General features: G+C 40.5%; 1 protein-coding gene across 1 annotated transcript; it reads right to left on the bottom strand.

Annotated features, from left to right (window-relative positions):
* Window positions 1–1595: 1595 nt before the first annotated feature.
* On the bottom strand, window positions 1596–4079 carry rps26 (ribosomal protein S26). The gene is made up of 4 exons (XM_080218121.1): window positions 3998–4079; window positions 3036–3213; window positions 2757–2887; window positions 1596–1688 (listed from the first exon to the last, which is right to left on the bottom strand). Exons 1-4 carry the CDS (start codon window positions 3998–4000, stop codon window positions 1650–1652), a joined length of 351 nt encoding a protein of 116 aa, XP_080074247.1. The 5' UTR covers window positions 4001–4079; the 3' UTR covers window positions 1596–1649.
* Between the last annotated feature and the right edge of the window lie 21709 nt (window positions 4080–25788).

Below are 25788 nucleotides of genomic sequence, written 5' to 3'. Positions count from 1 at the left end.
CTATTCTCCGAAATGAACCGACTCATTTTACTGCATGGAAAGTCATCTGCCACTTTTCTGCCCAATTCATCAATCTGCTCACACCCTTTTGAAATCATGCTCTGAACACCAGGCTACGGCATCAATATACATCAGTAAGAGTAAAGATGCCAACATTGACCCCTGGGGAACTCAAGATTTTCTTCAAACCTGAAAAACATTTCATCACTTCTCACAGCAATTTCTTATCCAAGTGCCTACTTTCCTTTTTATTCCATATTGCTAGAATTCTGCTCACAAGTCAGTTTTAAATGCCTTTTGAAAATCCACATACACATCAATAGCATTGCCTTTATAAACCTTCTACTTACCTCATGTCAAACTGACACCATTGAAAAAAATCTCATCTCACTCCAGAGGCCAGTCACCACTGCAACCTTTTGCACGATTGACCATCATCCTCTATCCAGCTATCCTTGCTAAGTTCAATCCTCATGCCATAGAATTCTGCCCCACCCTAACCAAAATCTATCCTGGGATCCCCATTTCTTACAGGTTACTGTTTTCAGTCCTCACGTCAAACACTGCTCCCTAGCCACTAAATAGTCTCAGGCTCAACCAAATTGCAATCTCAATGCTCTAAGCTGAGCTTCTGATCCGTCACCACCAAGACCACTTCCTTCCATCACCTGTCTGCTTCACCCCCTTACTATCTCAACTATTCCAATAGCGTCCGATGCAGCTTCCCCTCCACAAATCTCAAACCTCCTGCCAGTATCAAACTTGTATCAAGTCCCACTCAAACATGCTTTCCTACATTGGCCCAAACTCTACATTTCTCCAAGACATGCACCTCACCACTGGTGGCTGCAAGCTCCAAAATGCACTCTCCTAATAAGATCCTTCAACCAAGCTTTTTGTCTCTTCCTTTTAGTCATTTTTTGACTGATCACACTCCTATCAAGTGCCTTGGATCATTTTACTACATTGAAAAGCACCAAATTGGTCAAAATATCTCAGCCACCATTATTCCCATACCCAATAAACACATTTATCCCTGGGATCTTGTTTGCTGCAAATTGGCCACTATGCCCATGTAAAAGCAAGGTGCAGATCATTCCAATTGGGACATATCAGCTCTTGCATCATTGTTATCAATATCCTGGAATTTGAGCCTCACTTACATCTTCTCAGGAGTTGATTGGAACGCCACCCCTTCAACTCAACAGCAGAAAACTCACCTACCTCTCCAGCTCGAGTCAGACTTGAAACATTGTTTCTCTCTCCAGATGTGTGCTGATTTTCTCAAGTGTTTCCTGCATCTGCAGAACTTTGTTTTTGACTTCTCATGGCTCATATGATCTACACCCTAAAACCATGGAGGAAAAATATCCCAATTCTTTCAGCACTGTTCCTGTTGCATTCAGTAAACTGCCACAGACTAGGAATAAAACCTACTGACCCATGTAGAGTTACTCATTATTGGAGATGCTTGGACTGGGTAGGAAAAACAAAGAAGGGCCACCATTATGCAGCATAGCCCTTTTCATGCCTCAAAGCCACCAACCACAAAGAAAGAAAAACCCCTAAAGTCCAAAATAAATATTCGAACAGACTTCTCAAAGGTCCAACTTTATTATTTTAAACCAAATTATTGGATTCACAAATGTTTACATAGGCTTCTGAGGGGGTCCACGTGGGATGTTGGCCTGCAAAGAAAAAGATTACAGGTCAGCATCCATAGACAAACAGTAGTCTAATACACAATGAACAAAGCCTGCTCATAAACCAACTTGCATCGTGGAAGTTGCAATTGGAAGTGTTGGTTAGTTTTCTCTCCCTTCTGGCAGAGGTTCAAATTAGAAATTCAAGTGACAACCCAGGTCAATCTGTCACATTTGAAGCAATGGTCCTTTCTTTCTTCACCACAATAACAAGTTGCGTTGGTCATAAATTTCCAATGGCAGCAGATTGGAAAATGGCAAATCTAACATTGCTATCCAAAAAAGGAAGTAGGGAGAAAACAGGTAATTAAAAGGCCAGCCAGGCTGCCAAATTTCTGGGATCTACTAAAGGTACTTGTGCAGTGGTTGGTTATTTAAGACTAAGATGAGAAAATTTCTTCCTCAAAGCGATGTTCATCTTTGGAATTCTGGGTTGAGGATACACCACTCAAAATATTTAAGGCTGGGATAAACAGATTTTTTTGATCTGAGAGAATGGAAGGAAAGAAGTTTGCAAAAGACCAACCATGATTGTACTGAAGGCTCGAGGGATCATGTAGTCTACTTCTGCTCCTGCTCTCAATTACAAGCAGCCTTGTAAAGTCTGTGTCCTCTTTAGAGTCCAGTATCACATTTCTAGTGAAATTGATTAACCATAGGTTAAGAACGAGACATGGATCTGACATCACTAGATGAGATGTTGATGGTGCAGTGGTTAACACTGCTGCCTGACAGCACCAGGGACCCGGGTTTGATTCCCAGCTTGGGGCACTGTGTGTGGAGCTTGCATATTCTCCTTGTGTCTGCATGGGTTTCCTCCTGCACTGAGCAAGTTAGGTGGATTGACCATGCTAAATTGCCCCTTAGTGTTAGGGGGACTAGCTAGGGTGAATGTATGGGGTTATGCGGATAGGGCCTGGGTAGGATTGTGGTCAATGCAGACTCAGGCCAACTGGCCTCCTTCTACTGTAGGGATTCAATGAGATTGAGACCCAGATTACAGGCCATTGAGCACTACCCAGCTGAACTCCCAGTAATGGTTTCAATACTTACGCCTGGTCTGAAACGAGGGGGTGGAGTTCGGTCCTTCCTTGCCTCTCGTGAACGATTTCTTACCACTTTGCTGTGGATAGCACAGCTGACACAGTAATGCAATTTCACGTATAGCTTGGGCAATACGTAAGCTGAAAATGAAGAAAGGTGTGTCAGGTGAAGAAGCAACTGCAGCACATATGAATTTTGAACAGAACTAGTGGCAATTTGATAGTTCAGCTTACCAAAGTACTTTTAAAAGAGGAAAACAGGAGTAATCAGCTGATCACAGAAACTCACCATCAAAGACACTCGCCTCTGAAATATCTCGAACTGCAGCAGCCTCCACAATGTTGCGGATGACAAATTTCTTAATGGCCTTGTCTTTGGGGACACAGCGGGCACAGTTTGTGCATCGAATAGGCTGGACATGGCCACGGCCCTTCTTGGCACGTCCGTTATTCCTTCGCTTTTTAGTCTGAAACAAAGTATTGCTTCAATTAAAAAAAAAATCCTTGAACACTAGTATACAATTTGCTAGGCTTATAAAATGTCAGATCCATTGTCACCTGCAGTACCTCATCCTATCGTGCATTCTCAACTTGCGAGTGTCAATACGTTACTTGATGGGACAGATGAAAAGCAGAGCCATGGCCACTCACAACTCATTCTCTTCCAACCCCCAATTTGCAGCAGGGCCAACAGATAGCGACCTGGAACTACATCAGTTCCTAGTACAATTTTGCCGTGGCTCAGATCAGCAAAATCCAACACATTCCATGGCTCCAAACAGATTCACCGTTAAAAGCGGGTTTTTTTGAACAGTGTAAATGTCGGATGTAACAACTCACTGCCTTCCCTACAACGACTGAGAAAAGTCACCTCCCCCTCTTGCAAAGGCAATAGTTAAAAGCCGGGATAAAGTTCCCCTGTGGCTGGGAGCAATTTGTCACAACTCAGGGCCGATACCACATGTTTTTTTTCGGATGGAAAAGGGAATCGCCGCTTCAGAAGTAGTAACTCCTGCTCTTCGCAAAGCCGGGGCTGCAAATGGGACAGGCCAAGGCCTCCCCGAGTAAAACTCGTGTTTGGCCTCCGGGGGATAGGCCTCGGCCTGACGGGAGTCCCCTGAGCGCCGACAAGGTGAGGAGCAGCTGCTGGAGAGCGGGATGATAAGGGAAATGGGGGCTGTCACCGCACAGTACGGGAGTCCAGGCTTCGGCTTGACCTGACATTCTCTCCCCCTCCCCTTCCTCACTCACCATCTTCAGCACGCGTCACAAAAAGAAAGGCAATCCGGCGCGCGTTCCTTTTATACCTCCGCCCCAACCCCAGCAACCCGCCCAAACCCCTGGCATTGCAGATTGAAAACCACCAGCAGCACTCTGACAGCCCCACAGGAGCAAATCCCCCTACGGCTTTCCTCCAAGAGTCTTTTTTAAACGCTATCGCAACGCCAACTACCCGGAACTCGTTTATTTGGCGGATGCTCAGGTGCGACTGTGGCAGTAAAGCGGCCTATCCCAGCAGGAAACGCGGGCAGCAGCCGGAGCCGATTTATGAAATCACATGTCAATCATTGGATACATCAATCCCATTGGACCAGCCTACCTGCCCCCACCCCACCACAAATCAAAATACTACAGTTGCTGGAAATCTGAGATCAAAACAAAGTGCTGGAAAACCTCAGCAGGTTAGGTAGCATCTGTGGAAAGACAGAAATAGAGCTAACCTTTCAAAGTCTCTGACTTTTCTTCAGAGCATTATATTTATCTTTAACATAACAGGACAGTGCTGCAAGGCTATAGTTTAGTACTCCTTTCATTGTATAACAAAGGGCTGGAACTCAGCTAAACCTCTCAGATTATATTTAGCATTTCTTGATGCAAGTAATGTAATTGTAGATACGATCTATACGAAGTACAACGAGGCCACATACAATGTAATGTATTTAACCAAAGTGAGCCACATAATACCATTTTAACCGCCACACTTGAATTGTCTTATGATTGCAAAAAGGCTACAAATTCCTAACACTTCATAAGTCCACTAACAAAAATTGACATCAAATGACATGAAATATTACAGCAAGCAATTAAAAGCTAAGTCAGAATAACAGGTTTGGAGTCCTATAAAACAAATAGTACCTCCAAACACAACAGTGCTCAGTGGTTGCCTCACAGTGTTGGAGTCCCCAGTTCAATTCCAGCCTCAGGTCACTGTAGTGAGTTTGCACATTCTCCCCGTGTGCATGGCTTTCCTCCCACGGTCCAAAGGTTAGTGGATCAACCATGCTAAATTGACCCTAGTGTTAGAAGGACTAGCAGGGTAAAGATGTAGGATTATGGGAGCAGGACCTAAGTGGGATTGTGGTCGGTACAGACTTGATGGGCTGAATGGCCTCCTTCTGTACTGCAGGGATTTTATGATATGAAAATATGATACCAAGCCATACAATGAGATATTAGGATACGCAAAAGCTTGGTCAAAATTGTAGGTTTTAAAGACTGTTGTACAAAGAAAGAGTAGAAAGATTTTGGAAGAAAATTCCAGAGTTTAGGTAGCTCGCCAATGACGAAGTGATTAAAATCAGGGAAGCTCAAGAGATCAGAATTAGAAGAGTGTAAAAATATGACAGTTATAGGGTTGAAGGAGGTTGTGGAAATGGGGAAGTATGAAGCCACTGCAAGATTTTAAAGCAAAGGTGGGAATGTTAAAATCAAGACATCCTTCATCACAGCAGTGACTGTGTTGTAAAGACACTGAGTGGGGAGTACAGAGGTCTTTGCAAACCAAATGCTAGGTTGGAAATTTGATGTGATTGCTAAGTATTTCTCAAGTCGTAATTTAGATTAGCTGTTAGAATTTGACAAACTTTAAAACTGCCAAAGAAACTGCAAGCTATTTAACAAAGTGCCTGGTAGTGAACTGTCAATCAACTGAAACTGGTTGCTGAATAAGTGTCAGTTATTGAACAGTAGGCAGCTACTGGAAAAATTGCCCAGGTATGTCTTGTCCAGAAAAAGCTGGGCAAATCTAACCCGGCCAACTACTGCCCCATCAGTTTACTCTCGATCATCAGTAGCGATGACAGAGGTCTCGAGTGGTACTTACACAGCAATAACCTGCTCACTGATACTCAGTTCAGGTTCTGCCAGGGCCACTCAGCTTCTGATCTTATTACAACCTTAATCCAGACATGCATAAGAGCTGAACTCCAGAGGTGAGGTGAAAGTGACTGCTCTTGACATCAAGGCAGCATTGGAGCCGGAGCAAAACTGGAATCAATAGGAATCAGAGAGAAACCTCTCCACTGGGTCGAGTCATACCTGGCACAAAGGAAGATGATTGTGGTTGTTGGGGATCAATCATCTCAGTTGCTAATAAATGCATATTTTAGGACTATATTTGCATCAGGAATTGGCCTCAAATTTCAGCCACAAAATAAGTTTAGGAACACAATAAAGCCAAATTTAACACCAAACCACACGGAGATATTAGGTCCAATGACCAAAAACCTCTTCACAGAGGTAGGTTTTAAGGAGTGCCTTAAAGGAGGAAAGAGAGGTAGAGAGCTGGAGGTTCAGGAAGGGACTTCAAGCTCAGGGCATAAGCAGTGGAAGGGGGAGGGGGTGGTTGTTGACTTATACCTCATACACCAAGAATAGACCTTAACATGCATTTTGGAATCCAAAAAAAAGAGTCATCTTAAGGACTAGGTCAACTTGTATGCCACAGTCTATGGTAGGTATTAAGAGAGCACAAGCTCAGATAGATTGGGTAAACAAATCATTGAATCCCTACAGTGCAGAAGGCAGCCACTCAGCCCATCAAGCCTGCACTGACAACAATCCCACCTAGGCCCCCTAACCACACGCATTTACCTTGTCAGGTTGAATGGGCCATGCTCAATTGTCCCTTAGTGTCAGAGGACTAACCAGCACATCTTTTGGACTGTGGGAGGAAACTGGAGCACCTGGAAGAAACACATGCAGACATGGGGAGAACGTACAGACTGCGTACAATCACCAGAGGCTGGAATTGAACCTGAGTCCTCGGCCCTGAAGAAGCAGTGCTAACCACTGCACTGTCCCAAATAAGTATGGTGATAAAGTGGGAAACTTTAAGGAACAATTAAGAATATTCAACCAAAATACATTTCATTAACAAAAACTAGGCAAGATAGATCTGTGGCTTACTAGGGAAGTTAGTGATAGTATTAGATTAAAAGAAGCTTATAATGTTGCAAAGAATAGTAGTAAGCCCAAGGATTAGGAGAGTATTACCAAAAGTAAAGGGTGTGACCAAAAAAATTGAAACAAAAAGGGAAAATAGAATGAGCGTAAACTAGTCAGGAATATGAAAACAGATTGTAAGAGCTTTAAAGGTACACAAAAAAGAGTGTAGCTAAAGTAAATGTTGGTCCCTTGGAGGCAGACACAGAAGAAATTATCATGGGGAAACATTGGAAGTGGTAGAGATATTGAACAAATCTGTGAAAATAGACACAATTTACATAGCAGAAATTAAGGGTAACCTGAGGGCTAATAAGAGTGAGAAATTTAAGATAATTAATATCAGCAGAGAAAAAGCATTGGGGAAACATAAGACAAAATCAAACAGTTCTCCAGGACCTGATGGCCTATGTCCCAGGATTCTAAAAGAGGTATCTGCAGAGATAGCAAACGCACAGATTGAGATTCCAAAGTTCCCTAGATTCTGGAACAATTCCACCAGATTGAAGTTTGCAAATGTAACACGACTGGGAGGGAGCAACTGAACAGGCCAGTTAGTCCGACATCAGTCATTGGGAAAATGTGGAATCTATTATCAAGGAAGCCTTAACATCATATTTAGAAAATCATTGTATGATCAGACAAAGTCAACATGTTTGAGTCTGAAGGTAACAAGGGTTTCAGCAGTAGGTCAGATGAGACAGTGGTGCAGACAGGCAATATCATAGAGTTAGAAGGTGTGGTGTTGGTGATGTAGGGGATACAGGGTGCGAGGTGAATTCAGAGTCAAACTGGATGCAGAGTTTGAGAGAGACAATGGCCAGGGAGGGGAATGGAACTGGTGGTTACAGAATGGATTCTGTGGTGAGAATCATAGCTTTGGACTGTGCAACGTTTAACAGGCAGAAATTGCTGCTCATGCAGGATTGCATAACAGACAAGCAATCTGACATCATTGAGATAATGGAAGGGTCAGAGATGTTGGTGAGATAGAACTGAATGTCATTGGCATGCATGGGGAACTTGATGTCCTTTCAAAGTATCCAGTGTATGTAAAACTAGAGATGTGATAAGGTGCTTGCAACAATGCAAGTCTGTTCTTCCATTCTTTTAGACTGTGTTTGAAAAGCTTGCTGATACACATTATCTGGTGTTATACAATACGAACAGCTACTCGAATCATTAGAACTGTACCTCAGCATGAGTCAACACTTTCAAAGGCTTGGGAAGCGAGGGAAAAACATTTCCTGTGTCTCATCGCTGAGAGCGCTGTCAATTTTTTCCACTATTTAATTGTCATTTTCCTTTCTAATATTAATTTCTACTTTAATTATTTCTACCCTCTGTAAACTTAGCTCATCCAAACTTCTGCTGGCCTGTGTCCCAACATGCACCAAATCCTGTTCATCCATCACTCCTGTGCATACTGACCTACATTGGTTCACAATTAAACAATGCTCGAATTTTAAATTTTCATCCTAATTATTCAAATTCCTCTGTCCCTGTAATCTTCTCCAGCCCTACAACTCTCCAAGATATCTGCGTGCCACTAATTCTGGCCTCTAGAGCATCCCCAATTTTAATTGCTCTATCACTGGCAGCCATACCTTCAGTTGCTTAGGCCCTAACCTTGAATTCCCTCCTTAAATCTCCAGCTGCCTACCTCGCTTTCCTCCTTTAAGACACTCCTTCAAACCTATCTCTTTGAACAAGTTTTTGGTCTCAGACCTAATATTTCCCATGTGGATTGGTGTTAAATTTGGTTCTCTAATGTTTCTGTGAAACAGCCTGGGTGGTTTTATGTTAAAGGCGCTTTACTAATTTACTAAACAACACAGCAATGTGCATAATATCAAGCTAATATTTTCACCAAGAAAGTAAAGAGATACAAGACATGGAGCCCATAGTTTGCAAAGAATGCTTTCTGTAGGGTGAGGGCTGTTTAAGATGACAATCACAGAGACAAGGAAACCATTGACAATGTCAGAATTGAATACAATCCTTTAGCTAAGGCTAGCAATTTATAAATGTCTTTGCTTTTGTAATTTGTGCTCTACTGATAAAGTCAAGGATTCCATTTGCATTTTAAAAATATATACAACAGCCTTCTCAACTTCTTCCATCACCTTCAAAGATTATAGTACATAGGGATATTATACAACCATGCACGTCATTTAACATACATCAATTGATGTATTTTGTTGGTTGGGCCCTCTAGAGGAGAGGCTAAAGATCTTTGTTGAACAAACCCGTTCAGTGAGCCTGTGTACTTTTGCACTCGAGTGCTGCTGACAGCACACGAGAGTTTCTCCCCAGTAGTTGCACTGTAGAGTTAAACATCATTACTCACGAGGGTTGTAAGCCTAAATAAACATGGCTGTGCAAATGTACTATTGAGTTAAGTCACTAGTTTAAATAAAGTTGATAAGCCAGTCCTGCGGGTTTGCACTTGGGACTATCCATGTATTGTACAGTGGAGGCGAGACCCCCATCGCAGCAACATAGTTCTTCCAGGATCAAAGGCAAAAAGATAAAACCTTGAGTAATTCTTTTGGAAGTTACAGCGACATTGGTCTGCTTCTCTGTCCCCAGTATATTTTCCATTTAGTAAGGCACCATTTGCAAGCACCAAGAGTGTTCATGGGAGAAGGCATTCAGTGTTCCATACACATTTATATGTACATTATACGACGTACATTTTGCATATGCTGCATATCCATAAGGTTTACCTCATAAATGGGCATGAGGTTAGAAAAACATTAGCAGCCAAAATAACCAGTTTAAATAAATGATGTCAGTCGGTTGCAGTACCCCATTGACTAAAGTGAAACAAAAAAAACATATTCACATCATCAAGAAAACCTGTTCAAATCACTTCATATTTTTTAAACTAGAGCCAGCAGCTACCTCAAAAATCAACCAAACCACTCAGTTTCAAAATATTTTCAGTCAGCATTATTTTTCCTCACCCAGATTAGTGTTTACAGATAACATTTAGATTATCAAAATGGCACAAGGCTGAGAAAAATACATCACCAAACAGCTTCGAACAGCTAAATCACCTGCAAATGATGTTTTTCTATATAGTCATGATATGCTCTCCAGAGCGTGGAGCACAAGTTCTACTTTAGTTTGACAAGGAAATTTCACTTGAACCCAAAAACAGATTCTCTTTGCAAGGGAATCTTCAGGGGAGCACCCCGCTTCTGTGGAGTGACAAGACCCAAAATTGACTATGATAGTCTTTGTCTTACAAAAACCAAACAGAACATTTACAAACTATTAAGTGAACAAAAGAGGCAGGAGAAATCCAAAATATGGATTTTTTTTGTGACAGTGTAGGTCTGAATATTGGAATTCCTTGGAACAAGGAGACTTTTTTTTAGAAAACATGACTGAGGGGATGGCAGTTATTTGCACATATATAGGGATATTTATTTGGTGCTTTGGTGATGAGCTCAAACAATATCGCCAGAACCAGGTCAGAGTACATAGTAAATGGTCCTGCTTAAGATGCTATTTGTTGAAGAGACAGTGGTGAAAGACTTGGTTACACACATCAAAGACAACATCAGCGTTTTAAACAATCTTTCATAAATAACCTAAACAACAGTTTTCTGGAAAGAAAACAAAGTAACCATTTATACCACTTGCTTTATACCAAAGCAAATGGTATAAAGCTTAATATCATGAATAATCAAACATGAATAAGGAGCAGGAATAGGCCCCTCGAGTCTGTTCCACCATTCATTCAATAAGAGCACGGTTGATCTGATTGTAACTTCAACCCCACATTCCTGCCCACCTGTTAACCTTTCACTCCGTTGTTAATCAAGAATCTATCTAACTCTGCCTTAAAAACAAAGACTCTGCTTCCACTACCTTTTGAGGAAGAGAGTTCCAAAGACTCACCACCCTCTAAGAAAAACATTCTCCTCATCTGTGTCTTAAATGAGCAACCGCTTAATCTTAAACAGTGACCCCTAGTCCTAGATTCTCCCACAAGAGCAAACAACCTCTCCACATCCAAGGCTCCTCAGGAACTCACATTTCAAATCACCTAAACTCCAACGAATACAATGATTAATAAGAGAATCGAGGGTTATGGGGAATAGGCAGGAGCATGGGGATGAGAAAAATATCAGCCAAGTTGAATGGCGGAGCAGACTCGATGGGGCAAATGGCCTAATTCTGCTCCTATGTCTTATGGAATACAAGCCTGGCCGACTGAACTTTTCCTCATAAGACAACCTGCCCATTCTAGGTAGTAGTTTAGAAAACTTCTGAATTGCTTCTAATATATTTACACCCTTCCTTAAATAAGGCAACAAATACAATATACAATGCTTTAGATGTGATCTCACCAATGACCTATATAACTGAAGCATAACCCAGCACTGATCCTTGTGGCACATCGCTCATTACATCCTGCCAACCAGCAAATGATCTATTCATGCCTAGTGGGTTTCTCGTTAGCTAGTCAATTTTCGATCTGTGCCAATATGTTACCCTTATAACATGCACTTTTATTTTTGGCAATAACCTTTGAAGTGGCATGTTATCAAATGCCTTTTGGAAATCCAAGTACAGTACATCCACTGGTGCCCCTTTATCCACAGCACATGTTCCTTTTCAAAAACTCCAATAAAGTAGTTAAACACAAAACCATGTTGATTCTGCCTGATTGCCTTGATTTTTTTCTAAGTGTCAAAGAACAACACAGCACGGGAAACAGGCCCTTCGGCCCAACGAGCCCGCACCGCCATTTTAACATTATGAGTGCCCTCCTCTACGTATGACCTTTGTCTACACCTATTGGGGAAGATTGAGGGAAGACTAATTTAGGGACAATTTGTTACAGAGAGTAGTAGTGGAAGGGTCCTTTTCTAGCTGGAGGTCTGTTACCAGTGGTGTGCCGCAGGGCTCAGTACTAGGACCTTTGTGATTTGTAATATACATAAATGACTTGGAAAAGGGAGTAAGTGGTGTGATCAGCAAGTTTGCAGATGATACGAAGATGGCTGGACTTGCTGATAGTGAGGAGCAGCATCAGGCAATACGGCAGGATATAGATAGGCTGGTATATTGGGCAGAGAAATGGCAGATGGAATTTAATCCTGATAAATGCGAGGTGATGCATTTCGGAAAAAAGAATGTAGGGGAGAGTTACACGATAAATGGTAGGCTTATTAAAAGTATAGAAACGCAGAGGGACCTGGGGGTGCAAGTACACAAGTTCCTTAGATATGGGGCCCAAGACTGCTCACAATATTCCAAATGGGGTCTGACCAGAGCCTTATACAGCCTCAGAAGTACATCCCTGCTCTTGTATTCTAGCCCTCTCCACATGAATGCTAACATTGCATTTGCCTTCCTAACTGCTGACTGAACCAGCACGTTAACCTTAAGAGAATCTTGCACAAGGAGTCCCAAGTCCCTTTGTGTTTCTGATTTCCTACACATTTCCCCATTTAGAAAATAGTCTAGGCCTCCATTCCTCCTTCCAAAGTGCATAACCTCACACCCCTCCATACTCTATTCCATCTGCCCCTTCCCCGCCCGCTCTCCGAACCTGTCAAAGTCCTTCTGCAGCCTCCTGCCTCCTCTGTACTATCTGTCCCTCCATCCATCTTTGTATCATCTGCAAACTTAGCCACAGAGTTCTCAGTTCCTCTGTCGAGATTATTGATCATTGTCAGTTGTTGGAAAAACCCATCTGGTTCACTAATGAGAGAAGGAAATACAGAAACAGACACGAGAAGGAGGCGGCCATTCGGTCCTTCGAGCCTGATCTTGATCATGGCTGATCATCAAATTCAATATCCTGATCTCCCCTTTCCCCCATATCCCTCCATCCCTTTAGCCCCAAGAGCAAAATCTAATCTCTTCCTGAAATCACACAATGTTTTGGCCTCAACTACTTTCTGTGGGAGTGAATTCCACACATTCCCCACCCTCTGGGTGAAGAAATTTCTCCTCACCTCAGTTCTAAAAGGTTTACCCCTTATTCTCAAACTCTGACCCCTAGTTCTGGACTCTCCCACCATCGGGAACATTCTTTCTGAATCTACCCTGTCTAGCCCTGTTAAAATTTTATGAGTTTCTATCAGATCCCCCCTCACTCTTCTAAACTCCAGTGAATATAATCCTAACCAACTTAGTCTCTCCTCATATGACAGATCTGCCATCCCAGGAATCAGCCTGGTAAACCTTCGCTGTGCTCCCTCTATAGCAAGGACATCCTTCCTCAGATAAGGACACCAAAACTGCACACAATACTCCAGGTGTGGCCTCACCAACGCCCTGTACAATTGCAGTAAAACATCCCTATCCTGATACTCAAATCCTCTCATTATGAAGGCTAACATACCACTTGCCGTCTTTACTGCCTGCTGTATCTGCGCGCTTACTTTCAGCAACTGATGCACGAGGACTCCAAGGTCTCACTGAGTACCCACCTCTCTCAATTTACACCCTTCCTATTATTGCTACCAAAGTGGATAACCTCACATTTACCCACATTATGCTGCATCTGCCCACACACACAGCCTGTCCAAATCACACTGAACCACCTCTGCATCCTCCTCACAGCTCACCCTCCCACCCAACTTTGTATCACCTGGAAACTTGGAGGTAACACATCCAGTTCCCTCTTCCTAATCATTAATATATACTGTGAACAGTTGGGGTTTGAGCACAGATCCCTGTGGAATCCCACTAGTCACTGACTGCCAATTGGAAAAAGACCCATTTACGCCAACTCTTTGCTTCCTTTCTGCTAAGCAGCTTTCTATCCATCTCAAGACATTATCCACAATCCCACGTGCTCTAACTTTATACAGTAGTCTGTTATGTGAGACTTGTCGAAAGCATTCTGAAAGTCTAAATAAACCACATCCACTGATTCTCCTCGTCAACTCTATAGGTTACATCCTGAAAGAGTTCCGATATATTCTTCAAGGATGATTTCCCTTTTGTAAATCCGTGCTGACTTTGTCTGATTATACCATTGCCTTCAAAATGAAATGAAATCTGCCATCGTTACCTGGTCTGGCTCAAATGTGACCCCAGATCCATGGCAAGGGGTTGACTCTCAATTGCACCCAGGGCAATTAGAGATGGGCAATAAAAGCTGGCTATCCGGCAATGCCCATGTCCAATAAATGAGCAAAAAAACCTCAATCAATCATTCTCCCCACCCCCGCATCCCTCCCCCACCTCAGCCCTCTCCATAGCCTGCTATAACATCTTTAATAATGGTTTCCAACATTTTTCCTCTGACAGATATCAAGCTAACTGGTTTGTATTTTCCTGCTTTGTCTCCCTCCCTCATTGAATAAAAGAGTTACAATTAGATTTTCTATCTAATGAAGCCTTCCTCTAATTTAAGGCATTTCTGAAAATTAAAACCAATAAAAACTATTGGTTTTGATGAAGAAAAAAATAACATTTTCATCTTAAGTAAATAGTCTAACAATGTCTGTATCTTTATTAGTTTTCTTTACAGGATGTGGTTAAGTTTTACCTCAAATTTCATATTGTTTGAGAACGTTTGCCACATTACAATCATGGTCTAGCTATCTTGTTTGGGCTGAAGCAATTACCTGAGTAAACATCAGAGACTGTACTTCAAGTTCCATGCTACACCTGAGCAACACTATGAGGTCTAGTTTTTTTTAATATTGCATATAGAACAAAGAGAACAAAGAAAATTACAGCACAGGAAAAGGCTGCACCAATCATGATGCCTGCCTAAATTAAAACCACATGCATTTACGGAGTCCATATCCTTCCATTCCCAATCTATTCATGTATTCACTAGTTGCCCCTTAAATGTCACTATTGTACCTGCTCCCACCACCTCCCCTGGCAGCATGTTCCAGACGTTCACCATCCTGTGTAAAAAAACTTGCCTCACAAGTTTTCCTCTAAACTTTTCCCCATGCACCTTAAACCTATGTCCCCTAGTACTTGACTTTTCTGCCCTAGGAAAGAGCATCTGACTATCCACTCTGTCCATGCCACTCAATCTTGTAAAGCTTCATCAGGTCACCCTTCAACCTCCATCGTTCCAGTGAGAACAAACCGAGTTAACCCAACCTCTCCCCATAGCTAATACCCTCCAGACCAGGCAACATCCTGTACCCTCTCCAAAGCATTCACATCTTTCTGGTAGTGTGGCGACCAGAACTGCACACAATATTCTAAATGAGGCCTAAGGTTCTGTACAGCTGCAGCACGACCTGCAAATTTTGATACTCAATGCCTTAACTGATGAAGGCAAGCATGCCATATGCCTTCTTGACTACCTTACGATTGCCACTTTCAATGATCGGTGGACATGTACGCTCAGATCTCTCCGCCTGTCAATACTCCTAAGGATTCTACCATTTACTGTATCATTCCTACATGCATTGGACCTTCCAAAATGTATTCTCTTATACTTGTCTGGATTAAACTCTGTCTGCCATTTCTCTGCCTAAGTCTCTAACTGGTCTACATTTTGCTGTATCCTCTGACAATCCTCTTCACTATCCGCAACTCCACCAATTTTTGTGTCATCTGGGAACTTAATCAGCTTCAAAAAAACTTGATCAAGTTAGTGAGGCACGATCTTCCCTTCACAAAACCATATTGTCTATCACAGCATATACAGAGAAAAGTGAAGTGAAGGTAAGCTGAAAGTATTTTGTTGCCCTTTAAGAATAATATATGCCTCTCAAATAGACTTCACCTAAACAAAGTTGGTATTTTTCTTCTTTTGAGGACAATTCTAACACCTATCACTCTAGTATTCTGTCTAGGTTTCATTGTTAATTTGTGAGCCCCAAAAAGGGGAACAGCTAGCTCAATCCTGTCCTCACCTGGAGTTCATACATGTGCTTTTTCAATAAATATCAGTATCTTTGACAATCAAAAGCAATTGAGGAATGGAAGCTGATCCAATTTTTATCCTCCTTAAGCTAAGCCAATTGCAGTGCTTCTACTGTTATCCAGCTGTGACCCTAGATAGATCTAGGACTTTCCTGGTCATGTGGATCAGCTACTCCGTTGAGCCATCAGCAGAACAAATAAAAGCTTTTTGAACTGAGAAGTATGCGACTAAATCCGTGACTCTTAAGATAATTCTGCTGTACTTAGCAATATTTGTGGTGCTGAATTCCAACTAATAGATAAAATAGCATGCAAGAAATCAGTTCCATTAAGTTTTTTTAAATGATAAATACTATGAATCAAGAAAGATTTGAATGACATTTAAATTACGTTTGTGTAGACTTTTTGATCAACAGACAGAGGTGGGAAGAAAATGAAAACTTCAGTTTTCAACTTTTTATATCACCCATTTCAGGTTCATTTTTCCTTTCAGATTTATATATCTTTTAAGTTTCAACACAAAGTGCCATATTTAGGAAATATAATAATTCATATTTGTTTCAAACATACGTTTGACAAACACTGTCTCAGAAACTGCATTGTTCAACTGGTACATACGTGGCATATCACCAAGGTCTGTGTAAAGTTAGCTGAACACAGTGAGGGAAGCATTTGGGGCTTAGCAGCCCAGAGTAAGGAGGGACCAATGATCCTTACTGCAAAGTGTATGTTTGTGAACATTGGACAGTGATGGGATTGAACAGAACTGTGGTACTGTTAAGTCAATTAACCTGCTGACAATCGCTGCCAAGGTAACTGGCTAGTTATGAAAGGTATTGGGGGCTGCAGGAACTGAGAAAACTGGATCAAGTAAATACATAACCCATTGTCATTCTCTCAAAAAGGCAAGTTGAATTAAAACGTCGACAAGTCTATAAAGATTATTGCTCACAAAACTCACCACACACAATTCAGTGTAACTTGTCCAATATGTTCAACACACACCACAGACACGTGGCAAATTGATGCACTTAATAAGATGAGAGATTTTAATCATATGGGCATCAGAAGTCTGGCAGCCCATTTGCCTGAGGACATAGTTCATGACTTTGTCTGGATGCAATCCATGGTCACGTCAAAGCAAGCAGAAAATTCTACAGTAGAAACAATCCTTGATGTTAAAAGCTGTAGCCTAACTCCATTAAGATATGTGGTCAAGTGGCCCACATTGAAGTAAAAACATGTTGAAATATTTTAGCTGTGTTAAGAACTAGATATGGCTTTAAATTTATATTATTTTGTGTGTTGAAATGAAACCAGAGTTTGGTTTCATTTTGGAGGGTTTTTTTTTAAATGCAGTCATGCAGTCTCCAAGCCCTGTTTGTGTACGTGTCCTTTTAATGTGGTTTTACAACTCGAAGTGAAGAGATGGGTAACAAGGTGTTAGTAGTTTAGGGAAGTTAATAAAACTCAAAGTAGAAAAAAACTGCTGTTGCCTAGCAACAGGGGATCAAAGAAAAGACCTATAAGGAGACAGGGAGAGACAAGAAAAGCAGTTTTAGTTTCAGTTGATATGGATATACCGTAGACGAATGACAGAAAGGTATCCAACTAAATTGACACTCTTGCTGAAAGTACCAGATTGCTGAAGAAGCAAATTTAAAGAACTCATATGTAAAGCTCTAAAGTTAAAGTAACAGTGAATTTAGAGTGAGTTTTCTGCATCTCAAGGGAGACACCAATTGTGGAAAGACTTTGTCAATGTTTAGAAGTCAAAAATAAATGTCTGCTGTTCCAAACTCTCACCACCTGCTGAGTAAAAAAGTTTCTCCTCAACTCCCCTTTTAGCCTTCTACCTCTCATTTTAAATTGATTCCCCCTAGTTATTGATCCCTTTGCCAATGGAAGAAAGTTCCTTCCTATCTGCCCCCATCTATGCCCCTCAATCTTACACACCTCTATCAAGTCCCCTCTCAAGCTTGCTGCTCCAAGGAAGACAGTCCCAGCCTATCGAATCTTTCCTCATAGCTCAGATCACATCCTGACAAATCTCCTCTGTACCCTCTCCAGTGCTATCACATTCCTCCTCTAATAAAAGTGAAAAAACTATAATCCATCACGCCAGGTTCAATTCTAGGATGTGATTTGTTTTGTAATATCAGCAGTGCTCATAACTGTTGCTACACCTTTATTGGACGCTGTGTAATGATTATTTGCTGCAACTAAAAATATTCAGCAGTGCATTATTGTTCATCTTTAATCTTGTCCTTCAATCCTTGTTGATCTCTTGGATTGTTACAAGATTCACCTCATCCTTTGGATGTTTAAATGTGATCTGCCAGAAGTTTGATGATCATCAAAATCCTATTGGACAACTCTGGTTTCATGAAACACTTTGTATGAAGCAACAAGTGCAACAATCACTGACAGGTTTGGAAATGCACTTTCATTTTTTTTAAACAGGGGCTCGAATAAGAAAGTCATTTGCTAGTACAATTTGCTTTCTTAAAAACAATTTACATTCAAGATTTTTCTTTTCCTTCTACTCATCTTCTGAAGGTTATGACTCACACTGGGGTTCATGTCCATAGCAACCATGGGAGTCTTGATAGTACATTTCCACAAGGTGTTGTGGCAAGCCAAGCTTTGTTCTGACCTCACCAGTTAGTCACACACAGATGCACTTTCCAGAAAAGGTTACTGGACAGTGATTGAGTGTAAAAACTCTGATTATTTGTCCCCCTCTAATGCCCCATCATGGCCGAGATTAGCAAAAAAGAACCAAACCCAGCACTTCCCTCAATCTGTATGGCCCTATATAACACCTGCTGGACAATTTATCCACTGAGCCATCAGGAAGTAATTTAAACCTGGAATTGTACTGTTGTTCCTCACTATCTGGAACATAGATTTTAAATATGTACAAAGTTAATGAAAACATTTAGCTGTAATTTTGAGATTTCAATATAAATTCTAAGCCTCACAAAGTCATTTCCCTTAAATCATTTAGAAAAAGTACAAAAACACAGAGCATGAGCTAATTGACAATATTCTCTGCATAATAACTGCTGCACTAATTCAATGGTGTTTTTCTTTTCCTTGTAATTGAGAGTATTTATTGTGTACTAGGACAATGTAGAAATGTCAAACTTAGATAACTTCCCTGACAAGCTAATATGAGTTACCACATCATAGAAACATAAAAAGTAGGCCATTTGGCCCTATGAACCTGCTCCAATATGATAGCAGTTGATCCTCTATCTCAAAGCCATTCTCCTGTGCTCTCCCCATACCCTTTGACACTGTCTAGAAATCTATTTCCTTCTTAAATATATTGTGATTTTGCTTCCACAGCCTTCTGTGGTAGAGACTACCACAGGTTCACCAACTTCTCAGTAAAGAAGTTTCTCCTGATTTCAGTCCTAAATAGCCTACTTTGTATTCTGAGACTGTGACCCCTTATTCTAGGCCCTCCCAGCTAGAGGGAACAACATCCCTGCGTCCAGTCTATCCAGTCCTGATGGAATTTTATCCGTAATTCTCCTCTCATTCTTCTAAATTCCAACGAATATAGGCCCATTGACTCAATCTCTCCTCATACAATAATCCTTCATCCCAGGAATCAGTCTGGTGAACCTTTGCTGCACTCCCTCTATGGCAAGTATATCCTTTCTTAGGAAAGGAGACCAAAACTGCATTCAATATTCTAAGTGTGGTCTCACCAAGGCCCTGTAGAGCTACAGTAAGACATTGGTAAAAGTAAATTACTGCAGATGCTGGAATCTGATTTCAAAAGAGACAATGCTGAAAAATTTCAGCAGGTCTAACAGTGTCTGTAAGGAGAGAAAAGAACTGACCTTTCAAGCCCAGATGACCCTTTGTCAAAGCTTTGACAAAGGGACATGTGGACTCAAAATGTCAGCTCTTTTCTCTCCTTACAGACACTGTGAGACCTGCTGAAATTTTGCAGCATTTCCTCTTTTGGTTACAGTAAGACATTGTCGTTCCGGTACTCAAATCCTCTTGCAATGAAAGCAGCATAACATTTGCCTTCCTTCTTGCTGCACCTGCATGCTTGCTTTCAGCGACTGGTGTAGAAGGATACCCAGATCCTTTTGTACATCAACATTCCCCAATCTATCACTATTTAAATAATACTCTGGAATTGTGTTTTTCCTACCACATTTATCCATATTATACTACATGAGGTATCTAAGCCTTTCTGAGCATTGCAGTTTGGTGCACCCAGTGACAGTATAGATTCAAAGTACTCAACATCCAGCTGCACTAAGAGACAGGTTTCAGCTGTTTTAACAACCATCCTGTTGCAGTTATTCATGCTGTTGTACTTCTGTATAAATCAGTTTGTCTGAAATCAGCATTTTGGGTTATGTAAGCTTTCAATTAACCCTTTCAAACTACCTTCACAAAATGCCTTTTGGATCCACAAAATCTGCTAAAACAGTCAACAGTTGCATACTTTTTACCCCATATACTATAAATATTGCAACATTTGCAAACCAAAGCTCAATTGTCTTCATTACCTCTTTGATGATAAAGATTCCAAATCTTGATCAGCCATTAGTCAAAACTTGTTCCTTCCACAATTTCCTCCAGCATGGACTCCATCCGACCCATTTATTCCTGAGGATTGAAACTGGGATCCTTCTGGTCTGTATGACTCAATGCCACAACATACCGAGCTGAGTAACAGGACTTTTTATTTGCATGGAAAAATTGAATGTTACAGATCAACACTTAAATCATTGCCCCACCCTATCAAACTGCTATTCGGTGAAGGATGAAAATGAGAGACGTCCTTCAGATTCACACCCTTAATTCTGTTACAACAGTGACAACACTTCAATAGCACTTAATTGCCTGTAAAGTGCATTGGAATGGCGAGAGGGCATGAAAGACACTGTATAAATGCAAGTCTTACTTTAGTATTCATTAAGTGAGCTGAATCTAATTTGATTTTTCCATTAAATACTTGATAACTTTGTGCTTAAATTCATTTTTGTGATTAGGAAAATGTCATATTTTTAAAAAATGTTCAAAAAATTTAAAACTAGCCACTGCCTCAAATCAGGCACCACATTGATCAGATCCACAGCAAAGTTCCTCTACTTTGCCCATCTGTATCGCTTTCTTGTCAAGTTAAGATCTGTGTGTTATGGTCCAGGGCCCTGCAAGCATATTATGGCAGCCCCATTTATTACCTTTACTGCTAGAGGGAAATTATACCTCAACTCCATCAATCTGGAGTTGGTTACAAAACCTGCTCGTGAAAACACTGCACCCCCAGACGATCAATATCAATTGGTTTGAAAGAATCATTTAGTACCCATCTGGTCGGAATCATTTCCCCTTCACATTTTTCCATTTTTATGCAGTTGCATGCTCTAAGCATTTATACAATCTCCTCCTGTAAATATGATCTGATCATCAGTCTATATTAAACATGATTCAAGTGAAGGGAGGGGTGCCATCAGTTTCTTTTGGCCAAGTTTTGTGCTCATCAAGGTGAGGGCATTATTGGTGAAAACAGAAACTCATCATTTGACAGTCAAATAATCCAAAGTTAAGCGCTATGCATATTAAAAACAAACAAATCTTTCTACACTGCCCAATAATGTCATGTAATCAACTTCAAATTTTGTTTAAATTTATTTCTGTGTTAGTCAACCTTATGCATTTTTGCAAAGGTGTCTGTTCATAGGCAGTTTTTGTGCTGTGGACTTGTCAGAAACTAGGCTGATGCTAAACAAACCTCACTTAATAGGACTGTATATGACCAAAATAGGTTTTTTTTAAACAAATTCTGCCCCACGTGAGTACAAAATACGCTATTCCACTGTACCACCCAGCAATCTATTACTCCTTCCTAAAAAGAGGCAAGTTTGAGTCACATTCTTTCTAGGAGACCACATAGGTGCAGAATCAGACATCTACAGTTTAATTGTGCTCACTTCTTTTCCTCCAGGTTATGATTTCCCCATTTTCACAAGGCTCTCCAAGTTTCAGTTGAGGACACTTACAAAACAGAAAACAAGCATGCATCTTAAATAATTTGTTTGAACATGGAACACGTGTGTTAAAAGCACATTCCAGAATTTAAACACAGTCTAGGAGAACACTTCATTGCCTTATTGAAGGAGTGCTGCCGTATCAGATGGGAAGCTAACATGAGGTCCCATTTGCCCTTTCAGGTGGATGTAAATGATTCCAAAGCATTATTTGAAGAGCAGGGAGTTTTTCGGTATCCTGACCAACATTCTTGTCATAACACCATCAAAAATAAACTGGCAATTCATCTCATTTGCTATTTGTGAGCCTGTGTTCAAAATTGTTGCTGCATTTACCTACAAAAAGTGGCTAGACTTCAAAGCAATTTGTTGTACAGGAAGCACTTTGAATATTTGAGATGTATTAAAGCATTATAAAAAATGCAAACCTATATAAATGTAAATTATTCCTCACCCAAAACATATGAATGGGTTATTTACCTCATTGCTCTTTGCTGCGCATATTGGCTGCCGCATTTGCCTACATACCAACAGTGACTACACTTTAAAAAGTGAGAAATGCTTTGGAATGTCGTGAGATGTGATATGCAAAGTTTTTATCAGTTTCTTCAAGGAAAAAAAGTGACATGGTAGGCTTCCTTGCGTTTATTGCACAGTCGAGAATGTATCTGGCTCTGTTTATACAGAATCAAGCAATCACAGCGCACACTAGGTCACACGTATAATCTGAATTTGAAAATAACCAACACTTCAACGGGTTCCTGAGTTTTTCAAGTTTATTTTAGTAGACCTTCAGCCATGACAGTACAAAACTTACAGTAGTTTTTCTCCAGTACACAAATATATATAATTATAATATAATACATGTACAAAGGCTCTGGAGCAGTTTTAAAAGCAACATAATGCAATTCATATTGATCACAGGAGAAAAAAAGTCAAGACAATAACTGTCTGTTATCGTACTTACACACAAACGTATACGAATAAGTCCATCAAGAAAACTACTGTAAAGAGGGACAGTGGAGTATTGCACTTGGAATTCCGTACATTTGTATAAAAACACAATATTCACGCATTTCAAACACGCTATGGGTCAGCTGTTTTGAGGCAGCACATCTTTATTAAGATTACACTTTACTGTCCTCAGACCAATTAATAACGGCTTCAAACTAAACAAAATTTTACATCTACAGGTTAGAAAACTGCTTGCAAAAATCAAATCAGCAAGGTACAACGATTGCGATTATTCATAATTGATAGTCGATCCAGAATAGTCAGTTCATCATAGTTAATGTCATATTCACATTTTCATGAGGTATATAAGAATATGTGCATGTTTTGTTAATAAAAAAATGTCAAATGAGGGACTGGGCTTACTTCCTCATCAGAAGTAGTTCAGAAGAAGTCTTAGAATTTCTCTATATAGCCAAAGACATGCAGTCTACGTCACTTTAGCATGTATCTAGTGTACATGTTCTAAGTGTATAAACGTTAAAAAAAAGGTTTCCTCCAAAGAAGCTGCTTCTTTAGGTTAATGGGGCATATCGTTACATGTTCGATATATACACCACAGTGAAATAGAAACAGAAAATGGTGGCGATACACAGGTCTGTCAGCACCTGAACAGAGAACGTTTACTCTCTCATTTCTCAGATGGTGGTTGACATGCATACGTAACCATTTTATTTTAGGTTGCCAGCATTTGCACTTTTTTCCTAGCTACACATACAGTGTATAACTAATATAAAATATCTCATTCTCCCCACTGCAAACGACGATTTCAACTTTTTAACAGACCAGTTCAATACCTTAAAAAGGAATATACTTCCAGGCAAGCTTCATAAAACCTTGTATATCATACTCTAGTATGGACTAGTTCCTGGGGTTAAAAAAGTGAGGCTTAGAAAATGGCCTTGCACTTTATATAAATCAAGGATAATAATGACCTTCACATTGTCCCTTAATTGTTCGATCTCCAATCCAGGAGCAAAATCTTCCTATAACTATCTATTACATTCTTATTCTTTTCAGCTGAGAATAAATCTAAAAGGATCACCCATTTGTGTCATTAGGCTTATGTCGTTTATTAGCTCATAGTACAGAGAAACTAAAATCACTTATGCCAACATGCTTTAATGTTGCACAGTTCTCTACTTCAACAGCTGAAATAGTGACACACTGGTTGGTACTTCATCCTCACATTATGCAACTCAAAATGCTCTTTCCAGGGATCAAAGTTTGGCATGGCAAACTAACAACTGTACTGAAACGTTCATGACAGTGATGCTGTCTATTGGGAAGCTGATAAGATTTTATTTGAGGGAAACCCATCAATTTAACACTGAAATCAGGTGTCTGAAGGATATGGTGTTCAGCATTTCCACATCTTCTATTTAGGATTGCAAAACTCCAAAAATGGGCAAGGACACAGTTTGGTTATTGTCACTATCTTGACATGCTGTCAGACTACACTCATGTAAAATATTAAATGTACTAATGTGTAGATTTTAACATCTGGAACTGGCAAACAACAGGGTAACTTTGACAAATACAGATATTTGAGAGTAAAAAGGGTACTCTGAGGTAAGGAACCAGCATTCTTGGTACACAAGTCAGAAAAGAGTGACAGCAACATAGATCATGGGGTCTGTACCCCTGTAAATACTGCTTTGGCATTTCAGAGCTTTCCTGTTGGGGTGAATTCTCCAGCCTGCACCTTCAGAAGGTCAGACGGTACCATTTAAACGGTTTAAGAAGGGGCACTTAGTCTTTGGCCTGATTTCATGGTGGCAATGTTTGCTGGGTACCCGGAAAAGGCTCACACTGTGGCTTTCCACTGAATCCTGGAAGATTCCGGAGCAGGTCAAAGATCTGAAGTTGAAGTTAAAAAATTTCCTTCCCACTTTAAAAGTCTCTAGCCACAGCCAGAATCACTGAAACCAGGGGCAGCTACAAAATTGAGAAGGCTGCAGCTGCTGCTGATTTTCGTGCCCCTGCTGCTGGTCCAATGGTACTCCTGGGCCATTTAAATGATCTGGGACAGGAAGTAGGGGGCAAGTCAGAGATTGGACAGGAGTAGTACACTTCAGGTGCGTTTAATGCCCAGACAGAGGAAAATCAGTCCTAAGAAAAAAATGTGGCACATTTGAGCTTAATTTTAAAGCTTTAGGAACTGACAGATACCAGATTAAAACTGGCAAGTACAATTACTGGAGAGATTTCCTTCAACAGTCCAAAGATCATATTTCTAAAGTTCTTTTAGTGCTAAACATCTCAGCTATGTCCTGAATAGGTTTGTTTTTGTACTACAACATACTACGTACTGTTCTTGAGTGCAAGATTAAAAACACCTTAGTAAAACTTTCTGTAATGCACAGCTTAAAAGCAACAATAGAATATTTTAGGAAATACACAAAATTACAGTGGACAGACATTTAAATTCATCCAAAAATTGTGATGCACCTTTTGAAAGACTACTTCTCATATCACAGCATGTATTTGATGCTGATAGAATAAAATCTGAAGCACAGACATGTAATTGCAATGATCTCAGATGCACCAAGATCATCAGATGAGTTCCAACAAAAAGTGACACAATGACTATAACTGGAAAAAAATACCCACTGTATTCCTAACAACTGCACTGCAATCATGTAGATGGTAACTTTAATGGACAGCAGTGAAAGGAGGTTAATAGTCACAAGTAAAGCAGATAATCACGATATTTGAGAGATAGCTGGCCACAACTTATTTTAAAAGGTGCATTATGAACAACTTGTTTTTGTAATTTAAGTTGTTTGGTGATTTTTTTGCACTCTTAAGGCAAAGGATGTCAAGCATTGCAGAAATTCACTATTCTGCACTGTGTACACCAACTAGGTAAAAACTAAGTTCTCCCAGGTCAGGTTTAAAACA

Source organism: Carcharhinus amblyrhynchos, chromosome X (genome assembly GCF_965287045.1).
Source record: "Carcharhinus amblyrhynchos chromosome X, sCarAmb.v2.hapA, whole genome shotgun sequence".
Taxonomy (NCBI): domain Eukaryota; kingdom Metazoa; phylum Chordata; class Chondrichthyes; order Carcharhiniformes; family Carcharhinidae; genus Carcharhinus; species Carcharhinus amblyrhynchos.
The sequence above is the reverse complement of the archived record's forward strand: the minus strand, read 5'-3'. Positions and strand labels throughout refer to the sequence as shown.